Genomic DNA, 19,084 nt, shown 5'->3' with positions numbered 1-19,084 from the left:
CTGCCTTAAGAAAGAAAGAAACAATAAATTACACCCAAGGTAGGGAGAAGGAAACTATAAAGATAAGAGCAGAAATCAATAAATATAAAATGTAGACATTCAAGGGAAAAATTACTGAAACAAAATTTGATTCCTGATAAAAATCAATATAGTTCATTGGTAATCGTTTAGCTAGATGGTCATGAAGAAAAGACAGAAGATGCAAATTAAGTATATTAGGAATGAAAAGGGATGATGCTACAGATCCTGCAGACATTAAAATAATGGGAAATATTATTAATAACTTTGCCAATAAATTTGGTTTATTTGTCAATAAACCAAAATGAAAAGATTTCTTGAAAGACACAAATTACCAAAACTGATCTAAGAAAAATAGAGAAAAACAAAATAGTCCTTAATTAAAAAATTATCTTTGCGGAAGTCTGAATCGAATCTCAAGAGATTGTGAATAGCCAAAACAATCTTGAAAAAGAAAGAATAAAGTTGCAGGCCTCATGGTATCTGGAGCTTTCTACAGCCAAAGCTGGAATAATTTGAGCAGCAAATTGTGTTGGCTTCTAACTCAAGTGTAAAGTCGATCTCCACGAGTCCAAACTGATTCAGATACGTCATTGAGTAAGTAAGTAAATGAGAGAGAATAGACAAATCTGTGCTGGAGAACTCTAAGTGACCATGCAGATGCGCTGTCCTTAGGGAGAGGGAGCCTCTCGGTTCCCTGAGTACAGGCTGCACGTTGAGCGTCCTTTCCCAAGAGTGCAAAATACAGAGGGGTAAAGAGCAACTTTATAGCGACACTGCAGACACACCTTCAGCCTGGCGATCAGCATCAACGGTAACATCTCCTGTTGAAGTATGTGCCTTTGATGTGATGTGATGAAAGAGTCACATCTCTCTGCAGTTTTCCTCCCCCAAGTCCATGCTCCGGGTCTAATCATGGGAAAAACAGAAGATGGTTTGCAATAGAGGGCTATCCTACAAAATATCTGCCTAATAATTTTCAAAACTATTGAGAACATCAAAAAACAAGGAATGCCTGAAAAAGAGTCACAGTCAAAAGGACCTAAGGAGACAAGTCGACTAAAAGTAATGTGGTTTTCTATTTGGGAACCTGGAACAGAAAAAGGACATGGGGTAACAACTAAAGAAATCTGAATGAACTATGAAATTTTAGTCAATAATGGTGTGTCAGCACCATAGTAATTAATTATTGCAAATGTACCTTGCTATACATGTAGGATGCTGATAATGGGAAATGGGGCAGGGTACGCGCTAACTTTGTGCTATCTTCTCAGTTTTTCTGTTAATCTAAAATTGTCCTTAAGTCTATTATGAAAATAAGATTGGAGGACCTAGCCCTACTTGATTTCAGTATTTATTACAAAAAACTATTAAAAATTGTGGTATTGCTGCAGGAGATATATAGGTGAATGGAACAGGACAGAGAATCCTAGGTAGACCCTCACTTAGAAGGTCGGTTAATTTTCTAACAAAGGTGATAAGGTAGTTCAATTCGGGAAATACAGTCTTTCAACAAGTAGAGTGGTTATCCTTAACTCTCACATTACTTACTTTTCTCTAAACTGTTTTTTTTTTTTTGAGACAGAATCTCACTTCATCTCCTTGGGTAGAGCGCTGTGGCATCACAGATCACAGCAACCTCAAACTCCTGGGCTCAAGTGATTCTCTTGCCTCAGCTTCCCAAGTAGGCAGGCACCAGCCACAATAGCCTGCCGGCTATTTTTTAGAGACCAGGTTTCACTCTTGCTCAGGCTGGTCTTGAACTCCTGAGCTCAAGCAATCCACCAGCCTCAGCCTCCCAGAGGGCTAGGATTATAGGTGTGAGTCGCTGAGCCAGCCATTTCTCTCTAAACTTCCACTTCACTTATTTCTCCTACTTCACTTAACTTGAAATGGCCCATTGACCTTAACATAAGCAGTAAACGTACAAAACATCAAGATCTGAAATGATGCAGGGTGTGGTGGCATCGACCGTGGTGCCAACAAACTGGATACTGAGCAGGACACTTGGTACTTTTCTTTCGCAAATTGAATCCTCCAACTGTGTGAGGCATATGCCATTTACCTCATTTTATAGATAAGAAAATAGGTTCAGGGATGTTGCTTTTGCCCAAGGTTATACAGAGAGCATGGCAGACAGGTTATACAGCAAGGTGGGTAATGTTCCCTTGGTCCATTTCTGCAGAGCTATCGCTGCACTGGACGGTTCTGAGCCTGTCTGGGCTTACGGTGCCACTGTCGTCCAGAGCATGCTCTGTGTGCACTTTCTTCTTTCCAGCTGTGCCTTCTCCAATGCTGTAGGAGCCCATGTGACCCTCGACAAGTGTAACCCAGAAATGTGGAGCATTTTATGTTCTCAGGGATGACCCTCAATCAATGAGGGACCAGAGCTGGTGGACAAGTGTCCCAGCATCTTCTCCTTCAGGCAATTTTCAGTGCTTTCTGTGTATATTTTTTTGAGAGTGTGGAATCGAATCCCTGTTGCCCAGAACACTGGCCTTCCTTCTATACCATGCTATTAACCATTCTTTCCTGTGGGGTTTTTCCTGCTTCTAAGATCACTTCTCAAATGAGCTACTCCTGCCCTGGTCCTATTTCAGCCTCTGCTGCTCATTGGAACCATGGGTGGCTCCAGACAGTAGAAACTCAGGATGGGACTCTGGAGTTGGATTGTCCACTCACTGCTCAGAGGGCAATGAAGGCAGTATAATAAGTGGACGGTGAAGCCTTTGGCAGACTGTACTATTATAATTACAAAGACTCTCACTTGTACTAGATTGGGATGTACAGGTGGATAGAGAAGAGTTGGGTTATGCAGCAGCTCTACACTTAACTGATAAGGGCAAAGGTATCATCATATACTGTAAAGTTGGCTGCTTTTTTGATAATTGCCTTAGAAGCCTGTAGAAAAAAAAAAAAAGAAGATGTAGGCTCAGATCAGCCAACTATTAACTCAGGGCATGCCAGAAAGCAACACAGCTCCATGGCAATGTTTAAAGAGACCTTGACTCCTGCAACCAAAGGGCAAACTGTGTGAAAATAAAACGGAAGCTTCAATCCTAAAGGTGGCAGGGCTACAAAGGAATTCTAGTTTTGACAGGTCACTTGAACTCAAGGCAGAGCCATGAAAGGGAAGGTGTCTCTTGGACCTGGAATCAGGGTATTTCTGAAAGAACCTAGCGATTTGAACCTCTAGATTTCCTGGAACATTCTAGGCCAACAGAAGAGGCTCTCTCTCCCCCTAGAAAACAGCTGCCCTTTGCAAAACTACTCGATGGAGGCTGATGCTTTGCAGTTAGTGCTTCCTTCTCAGGATCCTCTATACCTCTCATTGCCTCCAAATAATTAAAATAAGGTCTTAGCAAACATACATAGTTGCAGCACAGAAATTCAACTTTTGTTGTGGAAGGAAACAGACTATTCACGGAAGGCCTTGGAGGACCTGGGTCATGTGTACTGGCAGGATCCAGGGGCACCTGTGGAGTGGGGCTTTGGGGTGTTGGAGAGGGGGATGTATAACGAGGCAGGGTAAGAGGGAATTCATCAGCATGGGTGTATCCTTCTTAGAATCAGGATTTAATTTCTTGGCAAGGATATTGAGGAGTAACATGCTGTACACATTCTTATTTGTCTTAATATTAAAATCCTACCTTGTTCACAAGAACTGCTCAAATGTTAGACCAGACCTGTGATTTTTGAGGATATAGAAAGTTCTCTATCCAACAACCCCATAAGTAGTAATCAGTTTTTGGGGCATGGGGTTCACAAGGAATTGAGTCAAACTAAAGATGACAGTTATAATCTGCAAAGTCAAGTGCTTTGTCAAGAAAGTCCAAACCCAGGCTCCAGATATGAGGATTATTATTGCATGTATGGTTTGGATATGTGTAAGGGACTGAAGTCTCTCTCTTTTTTTTTTTTTTTTTGAGACAGAGTCTCACTATGCTGCCCTTGGCAGAGTTCCGTGGTGTAACAGCTCACAGCAAACTTAAACTCTTTGGCTTAAGCGATTCTCTTGCCTCAGCTTCTCAAGTAGCTGGGACTACAGGTGCCCACTACAATGCCCAGCTATTTTTTATTGCAGTTGTCATTGTTGTTTAGCTGGCCCAGGCTGGGTTCAAACCTGCCAGCCTTGGTGCATGTGGCCGGCACTGTCACCACTGTGCTACGGGCGCCAAGCCTGAAGTCTCTTTTAAAGTGGTCCTTAGAAGGAGAATGTCATTGCCTAGAGGCATTATTAGTGTGAGATGACCTGCTCCATCCTCAAAGTTGAAGACAAATATTTCCATGATGAGGTACAAAGGCTTCCTTAGATTTTCAATTGTTGTATTAGCAAAATTACAATTCAGTCAATATAATATAGTCAGGATATTTTAAATAACTTTATTTTTAAATTTAACAAGCTCTTATTAGAAATGCTTTGGTATCAATACAATAAAAAATGCTGGTTTTCCCCCCACTTAATCTTGTCAAGTAACTGGAAAAGTTAAGCATTTGTTCTCCCTAGTTTATTTTTTTTGAATTATTCACAAATAATGACTGCTACTTATTCATATGGCTTAATATTGGGTATACTGTCATTATAAATTTTTGGATTTCAAAAATATAAACAAAAATATCCAGAAGAGAAATTGGCAGATGTTTGTTAGTTTCTTCTCCAGAGGATGTTTACATAGGTGGTATTTCTCTCAGATCACCTTTTTCCCCAGCTTTGCCATTCTCATCCTTAAAGCTGAAAATTAAGGGGAAAAAAAAACAGAGAGTTATAAAACAAAAGCCTCGATTTTTTGCTCTAAATGACCATTTCATAGAATGCAGGAAAGTTTAGAACATACCTCAGATGGGTTGATCCAACAATGTGAGCATTGATTTAGTAGCACAAAAAGATAGTAGAAATAATAAGCTATGGTTAACTTAGGGCAGAAGCAGTTTCAGAACTAGAAGGAACCTATGTCTATAAAGGTTAGAAAAATAAGTAAACATAGTACAAGTCGAATAAAGGTAGGATTAGTGCACAATTTTGCTATAAACCATATAGTCATACGCTATAGGTTAATTACTGTGTTTTGTGTATATTTCTGGGTTATGTAGCACTGAAAAAAGAAAAGGCGGGGTGGGGTTTGACATAAACTCAATTTCATGAATGTGTTTCATTAAACTTAGTTGTCTGAAGAAGCTCTGGCCTTTCAATATACAATGACAAAAGTAAATCTCTTTATGAATGAAACTCCATGAACCAGTAATTAGGAGGTGAGTGATCATAAAATATCTTTGTCAAAATATAAGTATGCTTTCAAATAACAAATATATCCATTTTGAGTAAATTCTACTTCTAATGATTGCTTGTAGAAAGCGTTTTTAAAAAATGTAGATTTAGAATTTATAACACTCCTCTGGTATTCTGGTATCATGTCTTTAATGTTTAGGACTTCAGAACATAGCTGCCTCAGTCCCAAAAGTTCACAGATGCTATCAAGGCACAGATCTAATGATTATATTAATGATCTAATGTTACATTCATGTGTAATGTGGATGGAGAACCAGCTATTTAACTGTTCGCACAATTTTGTTTAGTGAAAAAATGAAATGGAAGACATATTCCCTCATTTCTATGCCATATATTGTTTAACTACTAACAGAGGAAATTATACTATCTCTAAGAAGCCCATTTGTGCAAATATGAAAAGGGATGGGGATCTAATACTGTACCACGGCCAGGATCATTTTTAATGTCACTCCATTTACACGAAATATTTTCATTTCAGTGAAGTTAAAGAAGATTATTTACTTGAAACTTTAAGACGAATGATCATTTCTAGTGGTAGGGCCAAGACTATTTCCTTGATCTAGGATGGGCTAAGAGAATTTCCTTTGCTCTGTAGCAAACAGGATGGCCTCTATCGCTAGGAGCAGCTGTGTGTGTGTGTGTGTGTGTGTGGTGAAACCCAAGGAAAGAAAGGCCGTGGCTTATGTAACCACAGAAGGTGGAACCAAAGCTTTATAAAGTTTCTGCTGTTGCAGCGTATGGACCTCTTTCCCCCACCAAAAAAGAAAGCAGGGTGAAAGACGTGCAGTCCCCTTTAAGGCAAGGGCAAAATCCTCTTCCCTGCATTTACTGTTCCCCTTACCATGGCACAGATCAGGCACACCTTGTGTGCTGTGGGTGTCCTGTGAAGTTTTCTGGAGTCGGCTTTCCTTTTCCTTCTTTCATCAAGCCCATGGCAAGAGGATACTGTGAATTCAGTTCCAGGTGAATGTGTAGGTCCAGAGCATATTGAAGGAAGGCCCCTTGTGTAGCAGCTAAAAACCCTGGCCCATCAGCTTTCTTTGTGACTTTCTTTTCTGCTTTTTTCTGATCCTGTCTTCCTCTCCCCACAGCAATTCGTTTACATGGCTTTGGCTTGCTGCACTTGGGGGAAGAGAGCTCGTCTCACTGTCAGGAGGAGGAAGGGCTCTAATGGCTGCCATAGGTTGGCAATTTCAGCCTGATAGCATGTGAATTTTCCAGAGCTGAGGTTCCTCATTCCCTCATCCTAGAATGCCACTGGCATCTCTAAGAGAGCAGAACAGAGCCATAGGTACAAGAATAGTTCAGTGAGGACTGCCAAAGAAAGCCAAGGTGGTGGGGGTAGTAGTGGCCTCCACTCGGGCTATGCAATGGGAGAGTATCTGGCATTGAGCTAAACTTTGTTAGAGTGACATTAGCAGATGTATAATGTTATCTACATTTTTATGTCATGTTTTACCCTGTTAAAAATCTTGACTAAACAAGCTGGTCTTTAGAATCTCTAGGCTCCACCTTTCCTTATCCTTTAATTTTTTTTCCACATTAAAAATTTCTCTTAGATAAGGCTTTGATCTCCATATTTATACCAGGGAACTAGAGACTAATAATTTTTGTCTATTATGCCTACCAGGACTATTTATATTTCATGGAGACCTATACCATAAATAAAAAAAATGGACGGAGATGGTAGATTTTCATGTATTATTAACAGTTTGGGGGAGTGGGGTCATGCTCAATGTACTTGTGAAATTGAAATGCACGGGGAACTATGTTTTCTATGTATACGATGGCCCCTAGGGCACATGATCTTATGACCTATTTATTTTTAAGACCCACTTAAAAATAAATAAAGATTCTGTAATCCATGTACTGACTTGGAAAATAGGATTATAAAACAATATCATAATGGAAGGCAAGGAATTTGGAGCATTCTGTGTGTAAGATATTTTGATTGATAGCACAGAACTTTGTATTGTTACTTTGGAATAGGTTTTCCTGTTTTCATTATTTTAGTTTAGTGGCATGGTTAGTGTTGTCTGGAAACATTAGTCACTTCCTGCCATTTTCCTTGGGGGGAAATGTGTTGACACTGGAGAGAAGGAGTTCGAGAGGAGCTGCCTAATATCCAAGTTCAAAAAAGGGAGGCTTTATAGAGGGTAATGTCCCTGCTCTTGACCACAAATAGCGCGTTCTTCTTTTCTAAGTCTTCTGTGTTGTTTTAAAATGAATTTAAGATGCCAAGTTTCACAGGCAAACAAAGCTCATTGTCAAAACAGAAAGAAACTTACTAACTGCAGGTTTCCATTATGGGGACATACCATTCAACTCTGACTGAGGAAGATATAAAAGCTCCCAAGAGGTTAGGAATTCTTTAGGTAGTTAAATTTGTAACTGGTATGCCTAATTTAACTACTTAAAAGAGTGAAAGAGGGTTCGTTTTGCTGTATTATTGGCAACCGAGGACTGGGTTTATGGGTTATAGGGAAGAAACGTTCTTGAATTGTGCGGGTACTTCCTCACTCCGCAGAATTATCAAGGTACACTTGCTGGGTTAGTTGGTATTTAGTAGGTATATTTATTGCTTTTTAATAATAAGCTTCCATTAGAGACGTTTAAAATATCCCTATCAAACACACAGAAACTGTATGTCTAGGGAAATTGGACTTACATCTTTAGCCAAGGTAAGTACAGCTGTTATAACAGATTTTTTTCGTGTTCTTATTTATCCTTTATAAATAATGATAATGACTAGAATGCAATATTTAAGAGATAGCAAGAAATCTAAAATTGAGACTGTCATTTTTGTAGAAAAAAGTTTTAAAGTTATTTTCCATACAATGCTAAAATAGCTTGATCACTATGAAGCTATAAAAAACTTTATCAAGAATGAAAAAGGGAAATACCTAGAAAATAGAAAAAATAAATGTGCTACGTTGGCGAAGACTATGCAAAGTTAAACCTTACAGAAGATGTCAGATACACTGATGTTCTGTTTTAACATGTAGAAAAGTTAGGAAAATAAAGTTAATAAAACTATGAAGGTATAGTTTAGAAGATATAGCAAAGTAATAAAATACTACGAAAATAAAAGTTGTTTCTTGTATTTTCTTGCAAAATTAAGGCGATTTCTTAACTATGCAGGAAGTTTAAATCACAGCAAGGCACAGACAAGTTGTTGTCTTCAGATTCTGGTGGGAAAAGATATGTGGTTTGTAACCCAACATCTTAGTGACCCAAATACGTTCACAGATCGTACCATACTATGACAGAGGATGAAAGTCAAGTTATAAAGGTCAATCAATGCACTATCCAAGGGAGGCAAAAATTTATTTTCAGCTTATCTCTTGAAGTGACTTAATCACTTTACTAAGTGGCAATAATACTTCAGATCAGCTTTAATTAGAAAACCTCAGTGCATATGGGTTTATGGGATGGTCAAAGAGGCTGACAGCAAGAGGATTTGTTAGCACAGAGAGAAGACTGTCACATGACTAGGCAGCAGCGGCATGCCCTGCCTTTTTCATTACCTGTTAAGGATGGATCCTCAGTCCCATCGCCCGCTGTCTGAACAGCCAGTGGAGAACGGCAGACAGGCCGCCCTAAACTTGCTTCTTGCTCTTTCAGAGATATGGAGTTTTTGTGGGGAGATTGATGGTTTGCATTTTCATGGGGACTAACGTCTGACCTCTTCCTAGGAAGTGGTGTTGGTTTGGCCAGCTGGTAAACCTGACTGCAGGGAGCCACAGGATGGTAGGCCGGTTTCTCAGCGGCTCCTTCGCCTTCCTCCTCTTCATCATCGATCACAACCAGCTCAGCGTGGATGACCCCATCGTACCCCGTCAGAAGCTTCCTTTCTTCTTCAGTGTCTTCGGCGTGCTGATACCCCATGAAAATCATCGTCACGGGTTCTTTATCATTTATGTCAGGAGGCAGGGAGTGGACAATATTATATCTAATATCTTCCTCTTCCTCTTGACAAGAGGGGGAAGATGCCTGGTCCTTAGACTCTCCAGCTATTGTTTCTCTGGGGCTCGGTCTTGCCTTTGGAGAGGGTGTGTCTTTGTCCTGTGTGACATTCGAATCTTCCCGAGGAGTCAGCCTCTTCTGTGCGTTGTGGGGCATCTCATCTGTCTGTTGAATCATTGATCGGGGATGAGGTATTGGCCGGATGGGACTGATGTGATTGAAGTCATTGCCCCTTTCCTCTGAAAGTCCATTGTCCATACTGTGTACGGATTCATTTACATCATGGCCCAGTCCATTAACTTTAATCTTTATCCTTTCTTGAAAGTTTGGCCCAGGGGTTAGCTTTTCTTTCTGTGGGGTTGTGGGCCTGCAAAATGGATTGGCATATACAGGCTCATGATACTCTGTGGGGGATTTAGAGTTTCTCTCTGAGGCTTGTCTTAAAAGTTCCTCTACCTCAACTGGGGCCAGGCCATCAGTACCATTGTATGCTGCACTGTGATTAGAGCTTACTGCATACACTGACTTGTGCCCGTCATCGTAAACTTTTACTCCTGTACCTTTAAAGTCATCTGATGGGAGAGGTATTGAAGACAGGACTGTACTTTCTCCAGTCTTCAAGTCTTTTTCAACTTTTATTTCCATGGCATACAAAGCTGTTAAGAAACAAATTTGTCTTGATTTAGTTAACTTTTTCTTTTATAAATGAATTTGCTTTCAGTGTTTATACACATATATACATTTTTTTTCTTTTTTTTAAGAGACAGGGTCTTCTGGTGTAGCTCATGCTGGAGTACAGTGGCCCTGTCATAGCTCACTGCAGCCTTGAACTCTTGGGTTCAAGTGATCCTCTTGCCTCAGTCTCCAGGGAAGCTGGGACAACAGATACATGCCACCATGCCTGGCTAATTAAAAACAATTTTTTTTGGTAGAGACAGTGCCTATGTTGCCCAGGCTGGTCTCAAACTCCTGGGTTTAAGCAAGCCTCCTGCCTCCACCTCTCAAGGTGCTTGGATTACAGGCGTGAGCCACTGTGTCCAACCTATTCTTTTTTTTTTTTACTAAGTATACCCTTTGATGTGCTTTTATATGAAATATCATCTATTTACAAAGTTTCTGATTTTACTCATTAATTGTATAAGGACAAATGTAATGACATGGGTTTTTATGTAAAAGTATATAAAATTACTGAAAAAATGGGAAGAATTGAAGAAGAGAAGCTGATTGGAGAAAGGAAGCTGATGGTTCCAAATAGTAAACATTTCCATTGGAAAACGAAAAGATATTTTCTTTCCCATCAATAAATCCAACAAGACAGATTTACTCTCTTTTGCATCACTCCGTGGGAGGAATGGATGTCTTCTTCAGTTAGGGAGACTAGCTCGCTCTGTGCATGGCAGTAGGCCACATGCCTTGTCCATGTGTTTTCTAAAGTTATATTCTTGTTGCACAGGTGACACCTGTTGAAATTACAGAGGAGTGTTCTGAATTTTTCACAACAGGGAGGTTGTTTAAATGCAGAACTGATATTGAAGAGGGACATGGGTCTCTATTTGCCTCATGTTTCTTTTCATTTTCAGTCCCATTTTCAGGTAGAGGAAGAGTTAAAGGCTGAACAGCATCAGCTGTACTGAAACAACTGCTCTGGAGAAACATGGGGGAGCTGAGATCTGCTTCATGACCCTGGCAAGGTCCTCATGGCTGGGGCTCTAATTGGCAGGTAAAGCTAATAGGATTCTGAGCAAATTTACAACACAGCACTGCTTGCTTTTGTCGCATCCACCTGCCTTCCTTTTTGAATCTATCTTGTATTTCATAAATCCTCTATAGCAGCGGTTCTCAACCCATGGGTCACAACCCACAGGAACTATATTAAAGGGCTGCGGCATTAGGAAGGTTGAGAACCACTGCTCTATCGCCTGATGGCTCTCAGCTTTCCCTTGCTACCCAACTAAAACTTCAGCATCCCTCACTGGTGCTCCCCCTGTCCAGCTTCTTAGCTTTGTTCTTCTGCATTTTACTCCCTAGCTGTGATGTATTTAGTGATAACCTACCATGTGCCTGTCTGAGCTTGGCACACAGTAGCTATTTGCTAAATATTAATATTTATAGAAAGAATGAATGATTGCTACCTGCACATTAAGAGTAGCTTCTTCCTCCACCCTAAAATTCACAAGTTTCCTCTCTGTCCTTGTACAAACCTTCATTTCTCCCCCAGAGGCTTTGTAGTATTGAGTTTTCTAAAAATCAGCCTCCTATAGAGGTAAATAACACCTCTCTTTCCCATCAACAATATTTTCCTTTGTAAAAAGAATCTTAGTAACTTAAAAGAATGTCCCCTGGATGGAATATGATGGGAGAGCTATTTTTGAACAGGGGAGTCTTATTTTTAAGAGCTTCTTGTCTCCTTTGGGTCTTTATCTTCCCTGTTGCTACCTGGTTTGCTAGGGGATACAGTGTATGAAAAAAATACTGTGACCGCATGCAAGGAACGCACCCACCTCAGGGAACTTTGTGAAATGAGGCATCAGTTAACCTGGAAGCATAAGATGTTGCAGCAAATTGTGAGCATTTGACCTCATAAAATATCAAATTTAGAGCATGCCATATACCTTTTCTGTTTTGTTCATCATCTTCGATTTCTTCATTTCTTTCTTTCCTTAACCTGGAAGGTATGTAGGATTTTGGAAGGTCAGGAATATTGGCATAGATTTCCTCAATTGACTCTGTAAAATGAATGTAAGTTTAAAATACGTTTGGAATATTTCTATAATATTGAGAAAAATTTTAAATGACCAGAAACTTTATCTTAGGCATAAAGCAGGCTGCTTAAAAACATACCTCCTGGTGTTTCTTCTTTTTCCTCCTTCACAGACTATAAGAAAAAAGAATTCTCCATGATTAATAGAGTTTGAAAAAATAAAATCTAAATGCAGATATACTTGGAAGACTTATTTAGTATTGGTGATTCATTTTGAGAGAGAATTATGGTTTTAAAATTGGTCCATGCTCACCCTTATTATGTCTTCGGTTGTCTTCTCAATTGATTTGAGTTTCTTTAAAATTGCCTCTTCATTCCTTGAGATTTGAAGCTCAGCCTTTTCAAGATCTTCGATCTCTTTTTCGAGCCTGGTAACAAAACAAAAAGCCACTTTTTATGGCTTAACATGGTACAAATGCAGGGTTCTCAACCTTGGAATACTTCATACAGCCTTTTAAGTACACAAGGTCACACTTACCATCATGGTTAGTATATAGAAGTTACCTAAACCTGACTTCAAACCATTTTTAATTCAAGGTTCTTTTTTTGGACAAAGAGATGTCTTAGGTAAAGTATATGACCTATGCTCCATTCTCCTCTTATGTTATTTACAAATAAAATAAAAAGATTTTTTAAATAATGAGACTTGGGCAGTGCCTGTGGCTCAGTGAGTAGGGCGCCAGCCCCATATACCGAGGGTGGCAGGTTTGCCCCGGCCAAACTGTAAAAAAATAGCCAGGTGTTGTGGTGGGCGCCTGTAGTCCCAGCTACTCGGGAGGCTGAGAAACAAGAGAATCGCCTAAGCCCAAGAGCTGGAGGTTGCTGTGAACTGTGACACCACTGCACTCTACCGAGGGTCATAAAGTGAGGCTCTGTCTCTAAATAATAATAATAATAATAATAATGAGACTTGTTGAACCAAAAGGAATGGTACCTTTGCAGCCTTTGCAGTTATTTTGTAGTTCACTGATTTTTTCTTACCCAAATCTCCTTATAAATTGGAGAAAACATTATAATTATTAAAGTTGATTTAATAATGATTTAATTTCAGTTTCCGAAGAGTTGTGCTGTGTTATAGTGAGTAGGGTGAAGAGATGGGGACATGGACAAAGCCCAGCACTGTGGCTTCAGCCGTTGCTCTTTATAGAGATGACATTTTCTGGGGGGAAAAACAGTGCTTGCATGGCCTGACAAAGGCATAAGCGAACTTACAGGGACAGAGACAGACATTTGAAATTGGATTGTTGCAAACATTCTGGGCTGTGTTTTGACCAGCATACAGCTGCATGTCAGATTTAAGTGAACTCCAGGGGGTAGCGTCGTGGGGACTCCGTATAAAAACAAACAGCCACTGGCAACCCTGCAGTTAGTGAGACTGGCCCTTGGCAGCCGGGAGGCACACATAATTTCTCAGCCCAGGATGCTAAGCTCTAGTCAGCTGCCTCAGAGGACGGCTGATTAGGTACAGCAGCTGGTCCCAGAGATGACAGCTGTGGATATTTCTGTCAGCTAAGATAACTGTCAGTTTCCTTGGCTTCCTTCTTAAAGATGGTCACAGGCCTGGTAGCTTGAAAATCCTGTGCTATTGTCATACCAATGAAAGCCCCAAATGTGTTCAATTCCACCATTCTCCTGCTCCCTGCTGCAAGTTCTGACTCTGCGGTGGCCTCAGGCTGAAGTTCCTGCAGATCCCAGAACTCCAAGTGGAATGTGGTGCCCTCTGGTTTCTGAGGTGTGACTGCCATTCTTTTAAAATCTCTCCACCTCTGTGGTAGCACTTTTGCCCATCAGCAGAGCCGTAGGGATGTTTGTTTGTCCAGTTTGTTAGAATGGAAAGCTCTACCTCAAAGTTATAGGTCTGGATTCTATCCTGTTTCTGCTACTCAGAACTTGTGATCCCTTAACCTCCTCAAAACTCTGTTTTGTAATGTGTATAACAGGAATAATAGTACCCATGTTAGTCCAGGCGCAGTGGCTCATGCCTGTAATCCTAGCACTCTGGGAGGCCAAGAAGGGTGGATCACCTGAGCTCAGAAGTTCAAGACCAGCCTGAGCAAGAGTGAGATCCTATCTGTACTAAATACAGAAAAACTAGCCAGGCGTTGTGGTGGACACCTGTAGTCCTAGTTACTCTAGAGCATTAGTTCTCAATCTTCCAATTCTGCAGCTCTTCAATACAGTTCCTGTGGGTCGCGACCCACAGGTTAAGAACGGCTGCTATAGAGGCCAAGGCAAGAAGATTGCTCAAGCTCAAAGAGTTTGAGGTTGCTGTGAGCTACGATGCCACAGCACGCTACCCAGGGCAACAGAGTGAGACTCTGTCTCAAAAAAAAAAAAAAAAAAAGTAAAAAACAACTTGCCTTCCCTTATATAGATATTTTGTAAGCTAAGAAGAGATGATGTATATGAATGCTCATTGACTATAGTTGATAGCAGATGCAAGTTTATTATGATAAAATTCTTAAAGGTTTTCTGCATCATACTGTGTCTCCTTCTCCTATTACTCCCTGTCCCACAGGGTTTTTCCCTGACATGCACATGTGAATATATATACACACATACACACAAGTATATAAAGTTATATATCTGCACAATAAAAAACATGTCTACCTATACATGCATGTACACATGAAGAAAAATATCATCCATGAGAAAAGCTGGATAAGGGCTGTAAACTGCAGGATCAGGAAGACAGAGAGTGCCCAGGGAGGAGCATGCTTTACACGGTGTGGTTAGGGAAGGTCTGTCTGGTAAAGTGTCATTTGAGCAGGGACGTGAAGGACATGAAGGCAGGATATGTGAAGGTTTCAAGGCGAGTGTGATCCGGAGAGTGGGGAGGGTGACTACACAGCTGGAAGTAAGAGCAGAGAGAGTAAGGAGGGGAGTGGTGAGAAATAACAGAGTAACGAAGAAAATGCCGTGGAGGCCATGTTGACCCGTTTGATGAAAGCATTCCAAATTGTATGTAAAACCAGCAAACTGTACCCCATGATTGCATTAATGTACATGGCTATTATTTAAAAAAAATAAAAAATAAAAATAAATGAAATTAGAGAGGAGTTGGGTGGCCAGATTACATAGGGCCTTGTGCACAGAAAGGCCTTTGGGAAGCTACTGCAGTTTTGAGCAGAGAAGCAAACTGTTTTGACTTGAACTTTAAACAATTACAATGGCTTCTGTGTTGAGAATCAGCTAGATGCAGCAAACATGGAGGTCGGTTGTCCTAATGATCCTGATGAAGATGGCCTAGTGCCAGGTGGTTGCTGGTGGAAGGGATGCTGGGGATATTTGTTTGTCCAGTTAGTTAGAATGCTGGCATTCTGGAAATATGTAAAAGGAAGAGTTGCCAGGGTTTCTTTTGTGGATTGCTTGTGGGGTGTGAGAGTGAGCGAGAGATGTCAAGGGTGATTCCCATGTTTTTGACCTAAATCATTGGAAACACGTTGAGTGCAATCAGCTGCACAGAAATTTGGGAGAGAGAAGAAAGGAGATTTGCATGGATGTGTTAAATTTGAGATAATCAAGTGTGATACGGAGAAGACAGATATAAAAGTCTGGAATGAAAGAAGTCTGGGTTTGAAGATATAAATTCGGCATTTACAGCTATAGGAGTAGATAAGATTTCCTAGAAAGTAAGGGAGAAAAAAAATTCCAAGGACTGAACTTTGGGCAATTGGAAATTTAGGGGTTTGGTTAATGCCAACAGATTCATAGGATTAAGGTAAGTAATGAAAGAAATAGTGAGAGCTCAGCAGATGCTGGTTTTTCCTGCCTCTGCCCTTTCTGTCACCGGAATATTCAAATGCACTGGTATCTGGAGTGGCTTCCCTCTGAAAAACAGGCCGTGGGTATTGTAATGCTACAGGATTCTCATGAATATCTTTAGACTCATATGGTGAGATTCTGAAGTTGAAAGCCTGTAAACCCATCAAACTATCTGCTAATGAATGTTTTTGAAGGTTTTCAAGTCACTGACTGAATAATGCATTAATATGAGGCTGTATACTTATGACACATCACGACATGTTTGTGCAAATAAAACATAATCAAACATCTCACTCCCAATTTTTATCACTTAGTTACAGCAAACTTCCAGGTAAAAATAATAACAAGGAAACATCTTGGTAGCAATTATGTAGATCACAAACCTCTGCCCAGAGATGCTTCCTGATACAGAGCATTTCTTAAATTTTCCATTTCAATGCGAAACTTAATTTCTTATTTTTGTGTGTTGATTTGATGCTTCTGTTTATTATTTATGAGCAATATAAATATTATTGAGAGATAAATATTAGAGACTTGTTCTAGAAACGGTTTCTAAAGGGTCAAATGCCAGTGGAAGCAGTGAGAGACCTAGAAAATAATAACTGAGAGTAAGGGACTGGAGGCTCTCCAATCTCCCAACCCCAATCACCTGATCAGAACTCAGAGGTGCCCAAAAATGGAAGAAGAGGAGGTCTGGAGACCTCACACCAGATAACGCACTCAGTTTTTGAGGACTGACTGTTTCTAAGGAGCATAAAACACAAATTGCAACACAAATTGCAATCTTTGTATTTCCAGCACAGTGGTTCTCAACCAGGGGTGACTTTTCTCCTTGGGGACATTTGGCAAAGTTTGGAGACATTTTTTGGTCGTCAGAACTTGGAGGGTACTGCCAGCATGTAGTGGATACAGGCCACCTGCTCAACGTGCTGCCATGCACAGAACGATCCCTTCACAACAAAGAATTATCTAGTCCACAGTGTCCATGGTGCTTTGGTTCAGAAATCCTGGGCAGCTAAAAGAATCTCGAGCTTTATAATGGATTCCTTCGCATCCACCTCTCTGACAGTTTTGCTTCCTCCTCCCTGTGTGTTTCCATCACTACGCTCATAAGCATTGCATATCTATCTTTTATGCCTTGTTCAGTGGTCATTCAAGGTAAGAGACTACTCAGCCCCAACTTAAGGCTCAAACAATGCAAGGCTTACATTAGGGACTTATGCCCAAAACCTTCCCAAAGGGATTTTTAAGGGAGAGAAAAAATGTAGTAAGTATAAATGAAGCATGAGGGGAAATACTATGTATGTAAATACACATGCGTATATGTATGTATGTATATCCGAATATATACACACGTGTGTGTGTACATGTACACATATATGTACAGTTAAAATTTTTATGCAAAAATCTTTTGGGGAGGACGCTGTAGGATAACTTTCTAAACATCACAGCTCATCTTGCAGTTGATGGCTTAAAAATTCCATAAGTGCTGCCGTCCACATCTTTGGGAGGTATTGCCTTTCAGAATGGGAACTGAGCTCCTTGAAATGCTGATGCAGTTTGGCCAGAAACCTGGAGCAGAGAAAGAGAAACATCCCTCTCAGTGCCTCCCAGGTTCTTAGGGGGGCTCGATGGATGAGTCAGGGCCTCTCACAGTTTCTGAGAGATGGTGGGCAGGCATCATGTGCCAATTTAGATCAGCAGAGTACATGAGAAAGGATGTGCAATGCTATCCATTATGGAATCTTTCTTCTCCTTATACCTATTTTCTTGGGGGGAGGAAAAGAGGGTTATTTTCCAGAGCTCCCTGGGTGAAAGCAGGTAGCTTTCATTTTGTGCACTGTTGTCGTAATAATCTCCCTTAATCATCACGAGACAATGACCCCAACCCAATTCCAACATGCAAATTTTTGTCTTGGAAAAAAGGCCAGCACAGAAATGCTGGATGTGTCAAGAAGTTATTTCAAAAGGCAATTTCTTCTGCAGCTAAAGGTCCATTTATCTCTCTCAGTTTTTGGTGGAGTTAACAAGGACTAACAACCTGATGGAATTTGCCATTAGGGACCAAACAGACTGGAAGTCATGAGGGAAAGTAAAATCCCACAAACCCCAATTCAAAAGTGTACACCCTGCCTTTCAGTATTTCCCATCTTAAGCAATTATAACAACATTTCCCAAGTATCACATGTTTACACTGTACCAGGCACTGGCCTAATTAGTCCTTAGGACAACTCCCATGTGTACAGCTATTAGTTCTACTTGACGGATGAGCAAGCTGGGCACGCAGACAGGTAGCTGGCCCACAGGCTCACAGGTAGCCTGTGGCAGGGTGGAATTTGAAATCAGATCTTTGCTTACAGAGCCTTGAGCTCTTAATGCTTCTTGAATAGCCACTGTGGAAAGAAGACTTTAAAAAATTGATTCTTATAAACTTAGACACATATTCATTTTTTTCAACAATATACAAGGGTTTCTTACTTTTTGTGCTAATAAAGAAACTGAAGATCAGAACGGTAGCTGGGGTCCACCACTATGTAAAAGTGTTGCCCAGTTACATATAAAGGTGATATGTCTGTCTTAATCTTCATTAGAGTTATTTTGCTGTACTGGAGATTTTTCTGCTCTGTGGGCTATTCAGGAGTAAAGATCAGGTTTTATCTTCTTTTTTTCTCTTTTTTTGGCTGCTTGACTTTAGCTCTTGGTAGGAGTTCTTAGAAGAGTCTCCTTCAAAGAAGCTGGGATTTTCTAAGCTAATGCCACTTTATAGCAAGACTTTCTTTACTTGAACACAAGACTTTTGTTCAAAGTAACTGAAGCTGCAAGTCTTAAATATAAAGCTGGCTAATAGAATTTGACTATAATACTGCAGTTTTAATGTAATCACCAGTGTTGTGTCTGAAATGAAGTTTATGACTGGCTTCTAGCTGTATTCTTTGAAAGGACTGATGAATTACTTACAGCTCACTAGCTCAGGCTCTCTTATTAAAGTCAGGACTATACCCCAAGAGAAGGCCCAATGGCTCTTTCCCTGGGAGAGCCTGAGTCAGCAGGTGTTGTGCTGCTACTGAAGTACCTCTGAGACCAGTTGATGGACCATTAACCTCTGCCCCATTGTCCAAGCTAGACAAGGAAGCTAGACAAGGAAGGATATACTTTCTTTTGGGACTCACAGGCTCTCAGAATGTCTTTGCTTCCAACATTTGTTGAATTTTTTTTTTTGAGACAGAGTCTTACTTTGTCACTCTTGGTAGGGTGCTGTGGCCTCATAGCTCACAGCAACCTCAAAC

At 40.4% G+C, this 19,084-nt stretch overlaps 1 protein-coding gene across 1 annotated transcript in view; it reads right to left on the bottom strand.

Moving 5' to 3' along the window:
• Positions 1–4,387: 4,387 nt before the first annotated feature.
• Positions 4,388–19,084, bottom strand: part of PALMD (palmdelphin) — a 56,281-nt gene continuing 41,584 nt past the window's right edge. The window contains exons 4-8 of the mRNA XM_053591878.1: positions 12,286–12,400; positions 12,113–12,146; positions 11,884–11,997; positions 8,833–9,927; positions 4,388–4,750 (exon numbers count right to left, since the gene is read on the bottom strand). Coding sequence (XP_053447853.1) covers positions 4,707–4,750; positions 8,833–9,927; positions 11,884–11,997; positions 12,113–12,146; positions 12,286–12,400 — 1,402 coding nt within the window. The 3' untranslated portion in view covers positions 4,388–4,706. The remainder of the gene's footprint in view (positions 4,751–8,832; positions 9,928–11,883; positions 11,998–12,112; positions 12,147–12,285; positions 12,401–19,084) is intronic.

The sequence above is a fragment of the Nycticebus coucang genome, chromosome 5, assembly GCF_027406575.1.
Source record: "Nycticebus coucang isolate mNycCou1 chromosome 5, mNycCou1.pri, whole genome shotgun sequence".
Taxonomy (NCBI): domain Eukaryota; kingdom Metazoa; phylum Chordata; class Mammalia; order Primates; family Lorisidae; genus Nycticebus; species Nycticebus coucang.
This window is presented reverse-complemented; position numbering and strand designations above follow the sequence as displayed.